Raw genomic sequence first — 17,780 nt, 5'->3', positions numbered from 1 at the left:
CTAAAGGATCCTCTTTAGGCCAAAACTGCTTGTAGGACATCTCAGCCTCAAAATAGTTTAAATTGATGCATAATTACTTAGTTCCTATTAATTTTTTTTTCATAAAAACACACTGGAGATGGCGAAAGGAGCAAAAGTTTTCCTTGGGTTAATATGAATTTTGGTGATTTGTCTTACCCAGATGGAGTGCTAAAACTACTTAGGTGGTAGTCATGGCTCCACTTTAAGCTTCTGCACTATGCCTACTTTGCTCTGTCGATGTGAGACTGGAAAAATTGAGAGTGCTCAGTCACTGAGTTTGTGCTCACCTTCTTGGGAAGAGGAAAGATGAGAAGAGGTGAAAAATTATTTTCCAGCTTTGCAATGTGTTATTTCTACATACTTTTTTTTCTTAGCCATAAATACATTCTGTCAATGTGTTAATCAGTATTCCTTCTTTGTAACAGCAAAGCAACAGGCATCTGCAGATGGGTAGAAACATCTCAATGTTTTAATGTAAATGGGAAGGGCTGTACTGGTCCCTGCTCTTCTCTTAGGGTGAAAGTCTCTGCTAATGGGATTTTTAAAGCCTCATAAATTGCAGTGGTCCAGCTGATGTTTTACGACATATTAAACTAAACAGGACTTGTTTGTTTTCTAGATTTCTTAAAAGCCATGCTGTGTGTAAGCAATTTGGTAGCTGCTGTACAAGCAGCTTGATCAACCTTGCCCCCTGTTCTTAGTTACTTTGAAGAAATAAATTATTAAAGAATGCTTGTTGATACATTTTAGAAGTATCATTGTTTTGAAGCACATTAAGGCCATACTTTTGCTGGTTTTTTTTCTTGACAGTGTGTGATAGTGTTTATGCCATTTGCCGCTTCCACCATAAGTGTGTGGTTTGGAAGGGAATAAATCAGTATAACTCAGAATCTCTGCTTGCACTGATCTTGCATGTGAGCAGTGCCTGCAGGTGGAGGGGTAACGTGGTGCACACATTGTTTCTCCATGTACGTGTAGAAGCCCTACCATGCAGCAGACCTGTGAAAGTGATGACCTTGATGGTTGCCCATATTTTTGTAAAATATCAGAATAGAATGGTAATGCACATACTTGCATTATCATGGGATCCAGCAGCTCTTGGCAACAGATCTGTAAACTTAGAACACTTCAAGGCAGCCTTTGTGAACAGAATTAATTGTCGTTATGGATTTGAGTGGAAACTAAGCTGTACACAGCAGCTGATTGTTTTTGGTCTCCATCGCAGCAGCTCCAGCAGTGGTGTGCCAACTGGCAGACTGACTATTGTGAATCTGTAGCTGTCAGAGGAGGTTGCTTTCAGGGGAAAATGTATGTACCATCTCAGCTGGGCAGCTCTTTAGTCTTCAGTGCCCCTCTTTTGAAGGAGAAGGCAAGTTTGTTTTTCAGGTGTGTCTTGGTTATTTTTCCTGTGCTTTGTCATCAGCATCCAAAATGTATGAGGAGGGCAGAGGGATTTTATGAGAAGCTCCATACAGAATTGCATCCTCTAGAATAAATGTCATGATTTGAATGAAAGCTTAACATTTAGACCTCTGATGTTTATGACAGTAAGACTGAAAATCAAAATTTTACTTTTTATTAAACTTATGTTTGGATGAAAGAGTAAACATAAAGCACTTTTTTTCCCACTTGTTTTTTTATCATTTCCTCTACTCAGTTCCTCCTTGGGTACACCTTTTCTTGTGGTTGAAGCTGATAAACAAATTATGTAGATTACATTTACCTTATTCTTGATTGACCTATATTGCAGAAAAGCTAAAGAACCAACTTTTAGAAGTCTTTCCAGAAGTTGATATCTTCAACTTATAATTGATAAGGAAATGGTAAAGATGAGAAGTGATTAATTTTTTAAGAGCTAATATGTCATCTTTCCCAGTCTTGTCCATTCTTCCTGTAAGCTGACATTTTAATTCTACTGAAAATATGCAATGTTTGCATGGTGACTTGGCTTATCAGATGGCTTTTCTGAAATAAAAGACCAGTTCTGTTGGTTAATTGGATTTTTTTTCCCCAAGTACTCAAAAGAGTGACTTTTTTTTGGTATTTATTGCATTAGTATCAGATACTTGGATGAATCTTTGATGTGCCAAAATGATTAAGCTAAAACCAAACAGTTTGGCATAAGTACTTTGTTGTGGTTCACCCCAGCCAACACCAAGCCCCAGGCAGCCGCTCCCTTACTCCCCCACCAGCAGGATCAGGAGAGAATCACAGGGCTGAAATCCAGAAAACTCTTGGATTGAGATAGTGACAGTCTAATGGGGAAAGAAAAGGCTGTGCACACAAGCAAAGAAAAATAAAGATCTAATTCACTGCTTCCTATGGGCAGGCAGATGTTCTGCCTCTCCAGGAGAGCAGGGCCCCATTATGTGTAACAGTTACTTGGGAAAACAAAGGCCATCACTCCAGATCTCTCCTTCCTCCTTCTTCCCTCCAGCTCTATAGACTGAGCATGATGTCATACGGTCTGGAGTATCCATTGTATCATTTTGGATCACCTGTCCCAGCTGTGTCTCCTTCCAACCTCCCACCTTCCTTGCCCGTGTGGCAGTATGAAAATCATATAAAGGCCCTTGCTCTGTGTAAGCTCTGCTCAGCAATAGCAAAAACCTCTATGTTATCAACCCTGTGTTCAGCACTAATCCAACATACAGCCCCATACCACCCACTGGGAGGAAAGTTAACACTACCACAGACAAAACCAGGACATACTAACACAATGTAAGTGGTGGTATTGTAAAAATAGCCTTTTTGTGAGTTCTTAATATTTGCTGTTTTCTTTCCTTCACTTAAAATGGAATGTAATTGTTAGTATACTTGAGCAGGAGCAGTTAATAAAAGGTTTTGGGGAGGATAGAAGGGTGGCTGGGGTATTTATTGTCTTAATTTACCCGGGTAATTATTCTTTCCTGGATACAGAGTTAAGGTGTAATTTATATTGCTGGATAGACGCTTGCAGTATGATTTTCTGAAACTGCAGTTACAGAAGCATTTACATGTGAAGGATGTCTATTAAGATTCTTGCTATAAATAGAAGTTTCAAAAAAGTGGAATGAACCAGGGTAGGGGAAAGAAGTGTGCTAATGCCTTTTCCTAGCATTGTTCTTAGGATTGTATCTCATAATTGCAGCATATTTCGGCAGTAGTTTTGCTATTCGTTATGGAAATGTTAGGGCAAAAAACAACTTTAGTCTCATATTCATGAATAAAATATGATGCTCTTTTTAGGCTACTAATAAAATTTTGTAGGCAACTGATTTTGTATAATAATACTGTTCCACTCAACAGGAATTTTGGGCATATATTGAACAACAATAGCAACTATTTCTGAAGTCTAACATGTAAAAAATTTGAATTATTTTAATTTGATATCATAGTTTTATAAACAACCTTGGCACTATTGCTTTTGAGTTTAATTTTTTACTTTGTGACTGTTTGGGAAGAGTGGTTTTGCTTTATTTTATTTTGTTTATTTTTCTGAAAAGGTAATCTTATTCTCAGACCTTTCCTCCTTGCCAATGTTCACACTTTGGTAATTCCGGATGCTGTGATTAAATTATGCGTTCTAATGGGTGATCACTTAAAGAAAAACAGATGCAAATATCTCTGCATCCACCACTCCATTATTTAGGACAGTGGAGTCTCTGGAGTCAAGTGTCAGATTCTGCACCTGGGATGGGACAGCCCTGGCTGTGTGTATAGACCAGGGAATGAGAGGCCGGAGAGCATTGCTGGGGAAAGGAACCTGGGGGTCCTGGTCGATGGCAAGTTGAATGTGAGTCAGCAGTGCCCTGGCAGCCAGGAGGGCCAACTGTGTCCTGGGGGGCATCAGGCAAAGCATCGCCAGCCAGTTGATGGAGGGGATTGTCCCACTCTGCTCTGCAGTGGGGCAGCCTCACCTTGAATATTGTGGCAGTTTTGGGCACTGTAATATAGGAAAGACATTAAGCCATTAGAGAGTGTCCAAAGGGGGGCAACGAAGATGGTGAAGAGCCTTGAGGTGAAGCCGTACGAGGAACAGCTGAGGTCACTTGGTGTGTTCAGCCTGGAGAAGAGGAGACTGAGGAGTGACCTCATTGTGGTCTTCAGCATCCTCAGGAGGATGTGGAGGGACAGGTACCAATCTCTTCACTCTTGTGACCAGTGACAGGACTCAGGGAAACAGCATGAAGTTGAGTCAGGGGAGGTCTGGGTTGGATATCAGGAGAAAGTTTTTCACCCAGAAGGTGATTGAGCAGTGGAAGAGCCTCCCAAGCGTGACGTGTTTGGACAACGCTCTCAGCACCTGGTGTGATTCTTGGGGTGTCCTGTGCAGGGCCAGGAGTTGGACTCAATGATCCTTGTGGGTCCTTTCCAACTCAAAATATCCTGTGATTCTGTGATATCTCAGTATAGTTGTGAGCTCTGCTACAGTTCAGTAGTTTGGATCACAAATTAATTGGAGCACTTGGAAAAATTTGTAACTTCGGTTTTGGAGTAGTAAAATGTAACTTATTTCTGTTGATTTTATAAAGTTGTTTATGGTAATTATGAATCCGAAAAATCGGTCCAAGAAACTGCTCAGAGACTTTTTTATCTTTAAGCAGCAAGGTATTTGTTTATTCAGCGTTGGGAGCAAGCCAGCTCGCGCTGGACAAACTTGCTCAAAGGCTTCACACAAAATCAGCATTTTTATACAATCTTCAGATGCGATTAAATGCATATTCGAGTGATTACAACATCTATCTATGCATATTAATAATAGGCGGAGTATAGGTGGAGCTCAGGCGGGGCTTGGGGCGGTGCTTCTCCTGGCCCTCAATTTTGGTGGGTCTGGGGGCTTTAACTCATCTTCCTCAGCCTGACTCTTCTTCTCTTCCATTGTTCTTGTCCCGCTCACTGAAGCCTGGAAAAAGCCCTGGCTCCAGGCCTATTTCTCCTATTCAAGTGTCTACCTGATCCTGTTGTATTTCTAATTTATTGCCTCTAGGCCTATTACATGTTCTTGTACTATTCTCTTAAGCCTTTGGTCCATTAAGTAGAACAGAACGAGCACAGATCGTTTTGGATGTTGGTAACTTGTTAGCAGGCCCAAATTTCTTAGTTAACTCTTTTGGGCCTAACCCCCTGTTTCAATTACATACAGTAGGTATGGCACTTTCTAATTCTTGTTGAGAAAGAAAAATTCTTACTGTATCAAATAACTGAGTCTTGCCACTTAACAAAAAATTTAAAGCTATTTATTCAGGTAAGCTTTTTTTCATGTGCTTTGCTGTCATTGTGTTATCAAACTAAATTAGCACATTTTTTTTCTGCTTATCTCAGTCAACAATGACCAGAGATCATTGGCTTGTCACAGTTTCTCTTGGTTCTGTGCATGAGAGTAATTAATGCTGGCTAACTGAACATGTGTTGTTTTACATCCGAGACTGTACTTTACCATATCAAATTTCACATTCCTCCATATAATTTGGATAACATTCTCTCTGGCTATTTTTCCTTTGAATACTACAGCCTTCAGCTTTGCAGTCAGTACATAGCAGTTGCTTTCCTTCCTCCTCATACTTTTCCTCTGCCTTAGTTTGCATGCTGTCCATGGGTTGCAGCTCACTTCCAGGCATATCCACAGGGGACACTTGCAGCTTACTCTCTACCAAAACCTTGACATGAACCCAACACAGCGTATGATGTATAAGGGGAAATGTTCTTGCTCTCTACAACTTCCTGAAAAGGGGTTGTACTGAGGTGGGCGTTGGTTTCTTCTCCCAGGTAACAATGAACAGACAGAATAAGAGGAAATGGCCTCAAGCTGTGCTTCCATGAGAGGTTTAGATTGGATATTAGGAAAATTTCTTCACCAAAAGGATGGTCAAGCACTGGAATAGGCTGCCCAGGAAAGTGGTTGAGTCACCATTCCTGGAGGTACTTAGAAGACCTGCAGGTGTGGAACCTGGGGATATGGTTTAGTGGTGGAGTTGGCAGTGTGTCCAATTAGACTTGATTGTCTTTGAGGCCCTTTCAAATGTAAAGAATTCTATGATTCCGTGATCCTTCTCCTAATGTTTCTGTTCTTAAAGATTATGCTTCACAGTGAAGCATAGAAGGTAGAAGAGAAAGACTTGATATTATGGACTTTTTGTTTTCAAATGCACACTATTGCTTCATGCAGGGAAAGAACTGTGCAAGTGAATGTAGTGACCAGGAGCTGTGCTTTACCAGCTGTGTAAGATAATGTGGAGGTTCGAATTTACCTTAGCAAGATGATGCCTCTGGGCCCATTTCAGCAACAGCTTTGTGAATTAGCGCCAAAATTTGCACTGAATTTCTTTTCTTTTTTCAGCTTGAGTAAAAAGTAGAAGTTGCTTGGCATTAGTAATTTATTCCCCTTGTTTCACTTGGAAATAATTTGTTGTGAATGCTTTATGTTAATAGTGAAGTTAATTACACTAGGCCATTAGAGATGAGAAACAGGTGCATTTACTTCCTTGAAGCAAAACATGCAGCTTTTTCAGAGAAATAGTAATGGATGCTATTTATGTTAAAGTGATATAGCATTTCTAAATACAATAATTGCTGCTGCTGTTTCAAATACGTAGTTTATTTCCTGCACTTCGGTTTCTAATTTGCTTCGATATTTTAGCTGTTTTTAGAAGTTTTGATCTGAACTCTTTTCTCTGTAAAATTCTCTGCTTTGTTTTCTTGTTTTACATTGAGCTAGAATTAAGGTGTGTGCGTATATATGTGTGTGTGTGTGTATATGTGTGTGTGTATATATATATATGTTTCCTACCAAGCTGGACCTGTAACTTTAGGAATTCCTTCCCCTCTTCCCCTCCTTACCATTGCATTCATTTTCAAAACTAGTCTGCCAATGTCACAAATATGATCGTGGACATACTGGTTGGAATAATCAGGTTTTTACATGTTGAGATTGGTTGAAAACCATTTTTTCTAGAAAAGTATGTACTTTGATAGTACAGGCAGGAAATAGTTTTCCTTTTATTACTAGCTTATGTTCTATTTTTGCTTTAAGCACAGTATATGAGAAGGGAGAAGTAAATTGAAATTGAAGTAATAGAAGACACAATAAAAACAACCCACTATTACCTATTATTCCTTTTTATTGTAGTTTATTAAATGTTGCAGGCCAGCTCCACTTGTCACAGTAATATCAAGCACTAGGGTACCAGTACAAACTCACCTTTGTTTTATTTCCATGTTATGCTGTAAAAGCGAATGTTATTTGGAGGTGGCAGTAATGATTGTTTTTACAGGGGAACTTAGTCGAACTTTTGCTAGGAAAGTTTTTTATATACATATTTTCATAGAATAAAAAGGGTTATTTAATAAGCTGTATTTATGACCTCTTTCCCTAGTAAATGTTAAACCATTTAGTTATAAAATTACAGGTTTCAAAACCTTAAAAATATCTGTCATTATTTGATCTTTTGACTAAAGATAATTTGTGTATGCAATTAACATATTTAAAAGTGAAGAACAAAAATACAGAGTGTATTAGAGAGTAAATGTCATTTATCTACAAAAAAGTAGATAAATGATAAAAAAGTAGATAAAAAAGCGGTTGATATCTCTTGCTGGATATCTCTCATGCTTCAGTCCTGATCCTAAGGGCATCTTTCTGAATGGGGAAGTGACAGAGGATAGTTGCCTTTATTTTTATTCATTTTATTACTTGATGGGAATTGCTACCTTATGGGAATTATGGCAATCAGCATTTCTACATTCTCCCAAGCACGGGAGTATTGAGAAAGGCCAAGGTACCTTCTTATGACTAAGGTGAAATAGTAAAAATGACAACAAAAACTGAGAAGTTCCCATTAACGTGATGTTTGCTACCAAATGGCAGTGTTGGATTTTTAAAATTTGAATACTTGCCTTTCACCTTGGCAAAGTTTAATACCTCTCTGTGGAACTAAAACCACTTAGAGAGTTTGAGAGCAACTGACTGTGCATGTGTAATAAAAATGTTTATGATACAAAAACAGGATTATGAGATAAGATAGTGTCTAAATTATGCATCTCAAGAGCATGGATCCCAGAAATAATGAAATGCTACTTGTCTTAAGTACAATCAAGAGAATGTATAAATCTGCTATGACAAAGCAGTTGGATATAATTGAGGCATGAATGAAACATCTGAATAGTTCTGCTCTAGCAGAGATTGTTATCAGACTAAGTGGATTATAAAGGCCTTCAATGCCTGCTGCATACCAAACCCAAAGCTGAACAGTGGTTCATATGAGAAGCAAGTATTGCAAGTATTTCTTTTAAGAGTTCAAGTCCATAGTTGCACATTACGGCATGTCTTTTAAATTATATCATCTTCTTGAACGTTACATTAACTGTTGGTCATGGAAAGATGGCTAACAGATGAGAAATTATGTGTTGCTGTATTTATAGAAAGAAAGTGGTTATCTTCAGACTGATCTTATTTTTCGGTATTGCAATAAGAACTGGATTGAAGCGGATTACTTCAACTGTAAATGATAAAAATTGATTTCTCTTGGGAATTCCAGCATTTTCTGAAGTCGGCAAACTGCTAATGAAAGTACTGCAAACGTTGTGATATATGAACAGATGATATTTCTTAAGCATAGTTAGTATAGAGGATATTCCTTCAATTACTTGAAATCATTGTGTTTTAAGAATAAGATCAGCTAAAGACCAACATTGGCCATTGATATTCATTATATATGTACCATAGAATTATAGAATACCAAGGTAGAAGGGGATCTCAAGGATCATCTGGTCCAGACTTTCTTGGCAAAAGCAGTCTAGACAAGATGGCCCAGCACCCTATTCAGCCAAGTCTTAAAAGTATCCAACTTCGGGGAATCCAACACTCCTTGGGGAGATTATTGCAATGTCTAATTTCGCTGTGAATTTTTTTTTCTTTTTTGTCCAATTGGAATCTCTCCTGATGTAACTTGTATGTAGTACCCCTCATCTTTTCCATGTGACTCCTTGTAAGAAGAGAATGTTCATCTTTTTTGTAGGCACAATTTAAATACCGAAACACAGTGATTGGGTCTCCCCTAGGCCTTCTTTCTCAAGGCAGAAAAAAAACCAGTTCTCTCACCCTTTTCCCATCTGGCAGGCCTCCTGGTTCTTTGTGTCCCTTCTCTGGACCCTCTCCAGCCTGTCCACATCTTTTTTATATTGTGGGAACCAAATCTGAACACAGTATTCCAGGTGTAACCTGACAAGTGCTGAGTAGAGTGAGATAATTACTTATCTATCTATGCTGATGGTGTCCTTGTTCATGCAGCCAATATCCTGTTGGCTTTCTCTGCCACAGCAGGACAGTTCACTCAGACTAAACTTGTTGTCCACCGGGACCTCCATGTTGCATTTCACATAGCTTCTCCCCAGCCGGCTGGATCCCAGCCCATGCTGCACTCATGGATTATATTTTCCTAAGTCCAAGACCTTATAGTTGTCGCTGTTGAACTTCATATGGTTCTTGTTAGCCCACTCTTTCAGCCTGTCCAGGTCTTCCTGCAAGATGACACTCTCTTCCAAAGTGTCCACTTGCCCACTCAGTTTGGTATCATCAAACTGATGCTATGTATATTTGATGTATATACACAACAAATGCTGCTATATGTAGCAGCATAGTTGGAGAAGTAGGGATAAAAAGATAATCAAGATACCAATAGTTACTCTCCTGCGAAAGTGATATCAGCTGCAAGTAGGCCTGGTATTAATAGCGCTTACAGGAGAGTCTGCAGAATTCTCTGTAGATCTGTTTGAACATATGAACGTAACTTATTACCATCAGAATGCCTGAGGTGTTTTGTTCCTGTTTAGTTTGCATCTTTATTGCTGCAGTTATTATTTCTTTTCTTGTCCTCTATGGATGTGCAGAATAAGTTAGTTTCATCTCTCTTGTTGTTTTTGCTAGTGCACTTTCTGCAGAATTTTGTGGGGGTTTTTTTTGTGTGTGTGTACAGGAAAGAACATTGCATTTTAATTGCAGCAGAGGACTTTTTGAGGTGGTCTGTATTCTAATGTATGAGCTGACTTGTGGGTTGATGCTGCTGGTGTTGCCCACATTATTCCATTGAAAAAGTTGACTGTGAAATATGATTTTTGAGATTCTACTTATTGCTAATTTTATTTATTACTAATTCTTTCTCTGGTTTGCAGGCTAGTTCATACTTATTTGTAGTATTGCCCATCAATTCTGTGAATAGCTTTTGTTTTTAGAATTCTGTTGTCTTGGTTAAAAAAGAAAAATCCAAACCATCTGATTCTTCATATGCCCTCACTTTAATCTTTTGTTCCTTAGTTTTTACTTGGAGACACACAGAGAAAAGAACAAATCTTGCTCTGCTTTGCAGGCTTCAGAAGAAGTAAAGCTTCCTTTTACCTGAGTGTATTTTTCAAGTAAGCTCTTTTTCTTTAACATCCAGCACATATAATTTAAAGTCCCTTTAATTCCTACCAAGTGTCACTTCCATCACTTAAATCGCATTTTAGTAATTATTTTTCACATAATCACAGAATATTCTGAGTTGGAAGGGACCCTCAAGGACCATTGAATCCAACTTGTAAGTGAATGGCCCCTGTGGGAATCAAACCCACAACCTTGGCATTATTAGCACTGTGCTCTAACCAACTGAGCTAATCTCAGGGTTTGTATTGCTTAGTACTCACTTATACTAATTAAGAAACCTAAATCATGCCTTTACAGGCAACTACGTCACATTCATTATCAGGTCCTTTCAGATGACATCAACTAAAAACTATTATAAACTCTTGTAGTTTATATAGTTTATGTATATAGCATATATATACATACATATATATATTTATAGAGAGAATAATATTTCTGAAAGAATAACTCATGCTGTATGATTGCTTTGGCTAAGGGTGGAATGTTACATATTTTTTTTCTTGTTACGTATGTATGAGCAAATTGTGTATATTCCTAATTTTATCAGAGATTTGCTATATTCTTTTGAGATTGTTACTTTAGGATGGAGATTCGTGGCTTCCAAGTCTTAATCATAACAAATCTACATTAAGCTTTTGATAAGTGTTTGTAATAGTGCATGAATACGTGTAACAAAGTAAATGAAGACTGTTCTTAGTTGATTGTCTTCATGGCTTTTAAGTTATCATAGGACAATTTTTGTATTTGAAATTCTTTGTGATCCACTCTTTGAATGAAAAAAGTTATTTGTGAAGTAGCTTGAAAACAAAGTAATTCTAAAGCCTACAGAGTCTGGAAATACACTGTAGTACAGTACCTAAATTAAGAAGTAAGTTCACATTGTCACTCAGGGGAAACAGACTGTTTAAGACCTTCTTTTGTTTCTCATGTGACAATGTTCTCTCTCTTTTTTACCCTGGCTGATACAGAATTTTAAATTCTTTAAAAGTCAACCTCTGATCTGTAGGAAGAAAAGTACTTTTTTAGAAATTCAGCTTCTCAGTCTCTACTTGAAATTTGGTGGCTTCAATGAGTTTGCCATCAGCGTGGCTGTTCTGACTGAAATGGAAGATAAGATAAAAGTCCCCATTAGTTCTCTGAAGCTGGTAATGTTTTTCACACTAAGAAAGGCTTCTAAAAAAGCAGTATGTAAAGATTTAGGGCTAAGATGTGGAATAGGATGTAAAAAGTAGTCTCCAACACTGACCAGCAACACTGCTCTTCACTCTCTTCTTCTTCTCCCAGTTCAGCCCCCTGGGCTTTCTACTGTGCCCCTTTACCATGCCCAGCCTCGATATTGCCTTGGACTTGTTTGCTGGTGTTGGGCCACAGTCACATCCAAGCATTTACACGTGAGGCTGAGGTTTCAAAGGTGGTGGGAAATGTCAGTGTTCAGAACACAGGTGAGAAGAAATAAAAGTAAAGTAGGAACTTTTTTCACTGAAATTTCCTGAATCCAGGTTGTTATAAACTAGTGGGCAAACTCAGTTGTGGAGATTGAGTGTCTCTACCCTCTGTCTTGTATCATTCCTTATCTGCACTGCCAAAGCTACATGTCTTGATGACAGGCATGTTATATTTTGCTGTGTTCAAAGTCACAAATGTGACATGAAACTATGCATGCCATAAGATGCATGCTTTTTTGCATAAGAAATGCAAGAAAACCCATGTGTATGAAATTATCTATAATTGATCAGATACAAATTTAGTCTTCTACTGAGAGTTTTCATTTGTTTCACAGATCTAATTAAATGCAACTGAAGGATGAACATAAAAACTGTTTGAGGGAACAAATTCACAATGGTGGTACTATATGAGTAGAAAAAGTCTAGTTGTGCTACATGTCAGTAACAAACTAACAGGAAGCAAACTTTAAAACCCAGCAAATGCAAAGCCTGCAGTGGAATTAACAGAATGTATCTATATAGAAATATATTGATATATAAACAATTTTTTTAACTTGTTTTATACAAACAATTATTTTTTAAGCAACTCATTAGATGATTATGTTTCACTCATTCTTCCTGTGCTGTTCCAGTGAGAGAAGAACAAGTGTTTTTTATGAATGCAAGACGTGTTTTAATAAAGCTACTAATGTCAGTGTGAACCATAACCTAAAAGGGGTTGCACAGCAATGTATTTCTGAGTACCTTGTGCCATGAAGGGAAAGAGCACTAAATAACTCTTTATGTGCTGAATGCCACTCTAGGATTAAGTCCATGGAGAGTAAACTCTCTGAAGACAGCAGCAACTCCTACTAATTTGTAAAGTGTTGGGAGTTCTTATGGCATTATCAGCCCTCAAACTTTAGGTTAAACTTGTGGGACAACTTCACAAAATTTGTTTGAACCAGTCCCCTGCCTTTGCTTTTGAATATAAACTGTTGTAAATTGAAAGGACTGGGCCACCAAGATAAACAGAGGGATGGAGCACTTCTCTTGTGAGGAAAGACTAGGAGAATTGCAATTGTTTGGCCTGGATAAGAGGAAGCTTTGGGGTGACCTAATTGTGGCCTTCCAGTACCTGAAGACAGCCTACAAGAAAGATATAGAGAGACTATTTACAAGGGACAAGACAAGGGAGAATGGCTTCAAACTGAAAGAGAGTAGGTTTAGGTTAGATACTAGGAAGAAATTCTTCACTGTGATGGTGGGGAGGCACTGGAACAGGTTTCCCAGGGAAGTTGTGGATGCCCCATCTCTGGAAGTGTTCAAGGCCAGGTTGGATGGGGGTCTGAGCAACCTGGTCTATTGAAAGGTGTCCCTGCCCATGGCAGGGGTTTGGAACCAGGTGATCTTTAAGGTCCTTTCCAACCCAAGCCATTATATGATTCTATGAGGATTCTATGATTCTTGGCGGAGTATGCATTGAAAACCTGTATTTTGAAGACTAGAACTTCAGTTGTAGTTTTTGTAATATGAACTTTTGGTGCTTCGTGATTGCTTTGGGTTTGGATTAGTGTAAAGAATTCATTATTTTTATATTTTTTTAATCCTCTAAGAGTGTTAATGATTTAAAATCTATTCTATCCGAGAATTAGAGTACTTAGCTCTTTGAACATTTGGGTTCTCAAGACAAACATGAAAATAATGACCAGTTTTCTAGATTTAAGCCTTGAGTGCTAGATAGCCTGTAATGAGATGACCCCTTGCTTGTGTGACAAGAGTCTTGGTTAAACTAAGGTGATACCAAATTATCATAATGTAAGTAAGGTGTAAAAAACCAGTGGGCAGGGAAGTTTCCATGTGCTTTCCAGAGACTTATCTTTCAGATTTCCTGTCTCTATTTACAATTCTTTTCCCATTAATTTTAGAAGGAAAGATCATTACTCTTTTTCTTTTCTTTCTCTTTTTTTTTTTTCAAATAAAGTTGACAATAATGAAGCAGATAATGTTGAATCAGTCTGGACTGTTTGCTGGAGGGAGAGAGCTGGCAGTGAGGATAGTCAGGTAGTGAAATACTATCTCTGGGCTTATTGGTACACTTAATTCAGTTCCACTTTCATTTCAGATACTTCCTATATGGTTCTTGTGGCAGTTTGAGCCACATTAGAAATCCAGAATCCAATTTCCAGGCTTCCCCCCACCCCTTCTACAATTTATCCCAACACCGAAGAGAAACTTTCAGGCCAGAGGCTTCTGTAGGGGAAGGGGGAAGTATATACATTTATTTACACAAATAAATACTATACAAACTAAAGGCAACTATATATATATATTACATTACACTTCTATCAGTCCTTTAAGCCCCTCCCTTTAACTTTAGACCAGGAGAAGCCTTTCAAGGCTGCTGCGTAACAGTCTCTCTCTCATGGGAGTGTTCTGGGCTCCTGAACACTCCCTAACCAACCTTCAGCTGTTTACTGCAGTTTTTCTCCTCACAAAGTCCAAGAAAGTAGCTTTGAGTCCTTTCTCCTCAGTCTGTGTCATTTCTGCTGTGTGATCTCTCCCTCTCAGTCTCATACCTCGATTCGTAGGCTGCTGTAGTATAGTTTATCAACGTACACATCCTGGAATGTTGATTCCTACAGGAAGTCAGTTTTCGGCTGCCCCTGATCAGCTTCGGCAGGGCAACTCCCAAGCTCTTGGTCCGTCTGCAATTTCGCCTGGGATTCTTCTCCCGAGCGCCAAACCTTCTCCTCCGACCCGTCTCTTGGCTCAGCTTAAATGCTGAGCCTTGCATCCACTCCCACTAAACAGCAAGAGGGGAAAAAACAGCCCCCTTCTGCAGCCTGGCTGCAAAAGGGGGGGGAAGAAGAGGGCATAGCTGCAAGGCCTGCCTCTCTCTCTCTCTCTCTCTCCCACTTACCAGTTGTTTGTGAGTTGCATCCCTCACAAACACTCACTTCAATGCTGCCTTCAACTCTGGCCTAGGCAGAGTTGGTGGGGCCGCAGGGCTTCCCTCTCCCCCCCAGCCCGGAGGGGGAAAAGAAGGAGCCCAGCCACCCCCTGGCCTTCTCCACCCACACACAGCAGACACCAACAGAACTATGAGGCTTAATCTCAGGATCTCAATGTCTCAGGTAGTGCAATCCTGCCTGAACCTAACACTCATAAAATTGTGTTTTCAAATATGTGGAGACACACCATCTATAACGCCGCTGCTTCTTTTGAGAACGCACACAGGGTCACTCTCGAGGAGAAAAGACAATGCAGAAAAAATCGTGTCTTGCAGAATGTACCACCTAAGGAGTATTTCTGCTGTGCCTTTTCCAACCGGACTTGTCTATCTCGCATTGACTTCTTCAGCCACCAGAGCGCTTGTAGCAAATGTGGGTAGAGCCCTTCCCAAATCGCAAATCCTAGCCATGATGATGATTCCTGTGATATTATTGCAAATGTAGAAGCCAAGAGGAGGGAAGAAGAGAATGTAAAAATTTGTAATAGTTAATAGGAGTAGTAATTAAAAAAAAGATAAATTGAGATTATAGAATTTTCCAAAATATCTTGTAGGCATGGACCATGAATTGCTAATGTTCTTTGTATATACAAGGTTCAAAATGGGATGTTTGAAGTACTTTTATGCCAAGTGCTTGATGCTTGAACAAATTTTGCTAGATACATGTTTAATTTTTGTAAACAATTCAAAACATCTTTGGTTCTAATAGACGTTAGACTTAGTGATTAAAGTGCTGGAAAATATTCCTGATATATTGCTTTATCAGGATTTCATTGATTACTTTTGTGTGTTTTTTCCCTCTTCACAGGATAGAGAACCAACAACTTCTGAGTTGTTGGAAAAAGAAAGTGGTACCTGAGAAAGGGACATTTTAAGTAAAATTTGGGGAAAATGAGTGGGAGCTAGTAACTTAGAGTATCTGCAAGTATGTGTCTGTCATGAAAACTTTCAATAATTATTTTAATTTTGTTTTTGTGCGTGGAAGGTATCCTGAATTAGCAACCGTGTGCAGGAATCCCAATACTCTAATTTTATATCCTGGAGCTGAAGCAACCAATTTGGAAGAAGTTGCAGTGATGTCTCCTAGTTCATCTGTTATGATCATCATTGATGGAACATGGAGCCAGGCTAAAGATATATTTTACAAAAATTCTCTCTTTCGTCTTCCCAAGCAGGTGAGTTAAAAAATGTAAAATAAAAAAATTAATTTTGTCTGGTAGATGCTTGCTTTGGTCAGCCAGAAGGGAGTGGTTTTTTGAGGCTGTAACCAGCTGGCAATAGAATGACAGCTTCAACAATTATATAAAGCAATCTGTAAGACTGTAAGAAAGATGATTGTAAATATTGAGGGTTTTCACTTCCCCACTTGAAATTTGTTCTGAGTCAGTGTATCTTACTTCATAGAGAATCATTGTTTTGCAAATTGAAAACTGATTTGTGTAGAAAATTGTAGCATGTTGTCTAAGATGTTAGAACATACAGATTGAAATAACATTTCTTGATTGAAATAAGCATTTCTTTTCCCCTGCATAAGTATTTTTCATTGCAGTAATAGGAAAGCTGAAAGTAGAATTTTGTAGCTTCTTATAAAAATGTCACACTCTTCCCCAATGTGTGGTCTCCACCATACTAAAAACTTTCTTGGCAAATGGTTGGCAAATACTGCCCTCTGGGTTGTATGAACAATAATTTTGTATCTATTTCTTAAGTATTTCCATAAGACTAGGATTGCTTGTCTTTATGCTATGGTATTTTCTTTGACATGGGAACTCCTGGACTATAACTGCAGAACCATAGAATGGCCCAGGTTGGAAGAAATCTCAGAGGATCATCTGCTTCACCCTTTTGTGGGAAGGGAAGCCTGAATGAGATTGTGCACCACTTTGTCCAATGATGGGTACTCCATCACTGCTCTGAGGAGGTTGTTCCAGCATTTGATTGTTCTCACTGTAAAAAAATAATTTATATTTAGATGAAACTCCTACCAGTGCAACTTGTGCCAGCTGCCACTTGTCCTTTCCATGAGGCTCCTTGTGAAGTGAGAATCTACTCTTTGTAGATACCCTTAAAGTACTGTAATACTGAGCCTTCTCTTCACGGTGGAGAAAAGACGAGAAGTATTGCAGAGCTAGATGAGATAGTAGTCAAATATTGAAGGTGATAACTGTCAAGTTTGAAGAGACTCCAGTGTTTAATTCCATTTTCAAGTGTTGACACTTGGAGTCCTAAAATTATAGCTGTGTTGCACTTGAGAGGGCTGTTTTCCTGATTATGGATATGTCTTCGAGACAGTTTTGAAGCAATTGGTTTAAAGTAGTCTCTTACCTAAATCTCAGTATCAGTCTTAGCACAACAGTTATGGTAACAACATGTGCTGTGTATGTGTATGTGTTGTTATGATCCTGGTAAAAAGGTTACTTAAACCAATGCTGTTAAGTACATGAGCTACATAAATGCTCATGTGGTCTGAGCATTTGCTGAAAGTCAAAGGGATGTGTTCTAAAACCATTAGTATTTTGGCATTTTACCTACCTAAAATATTTTTAGGCCTTGTAGTGGAGTATAAAATGTAATTAGTATCTCTGAGGCTGTTAAAATGTTTATTTTATTAAAATAATGGACAGCAAAATTATGGATCCTTTTACATACAAATGATGCTTTTAAAATTATGAAATCCTGCCTAATGCAAAATGAAACTGAAAAAGACTTTGAAGTGATAGAACAAGTAAAAATAATGTAATGGAGGTAAAGTAAGACACTACTCCAAAAGCTCTTGGGAAAATGAGCAGTAGTATTAACTATGGTGCATGAAACCTTATTTAATACAGCTATTAAATATATAAATAATAAATACTTTAAAAATCTCATAAACTCCAGTTTATTACTTTACTTTAGATTTACTTTACTATTACAGGAGATTTCA

General features: G+C 38.4%; 1 protein-coding gene across 3 annotated transcripts in view; it reads left to right on the top strand.

Annotated features, from left to right (window-relative positions):
- Window positions 1–17,780, top strand: part of DTWD2 (DTW domain containing 2) — a 77,280-nt gene that overhangs the window by 31,154 nt on the left and 28,346 nt on the right. For 2 of the 3 annotated variants that reach the window (XM_032676003.1, XM_032676005.1), the window contains one exon: window positions 15,843–16,032. In XM_032676003.1, the coding sequence (XP_032531894.1) occupies window positions 15,843–16,032 (190 nt within the window). Of the gene's footprint in view, window positions 1–2,470; window positions 2,743–15,842; window positions 16,033–17,780 lie in introns of those variants that run through there. The other variant, XM_032676004.1, reaches the window with a different exon arrangement.

The sequence above is a fragment of the Chiroxiphia lanceolata genome, chromosome Z (genome assembly GCF_009829145.1).
Source record: "Chiroxiphia lanceolata isolate bChiLan1 chromosome Z, bChiLan1.pri, whole genome shotgun sequence".
Classification (NCBI taxonomy): Eukaryota; Metazoa; Chordata; class Aves; order Passeriformes; family Pipridae; genus Chiroxiphia; species Chiroxiphia lanceolata.
Note: the sequence above shows the minus strand (reverse complement) of the source record. Positions and strands in the feature narration are given on the sequence as shown.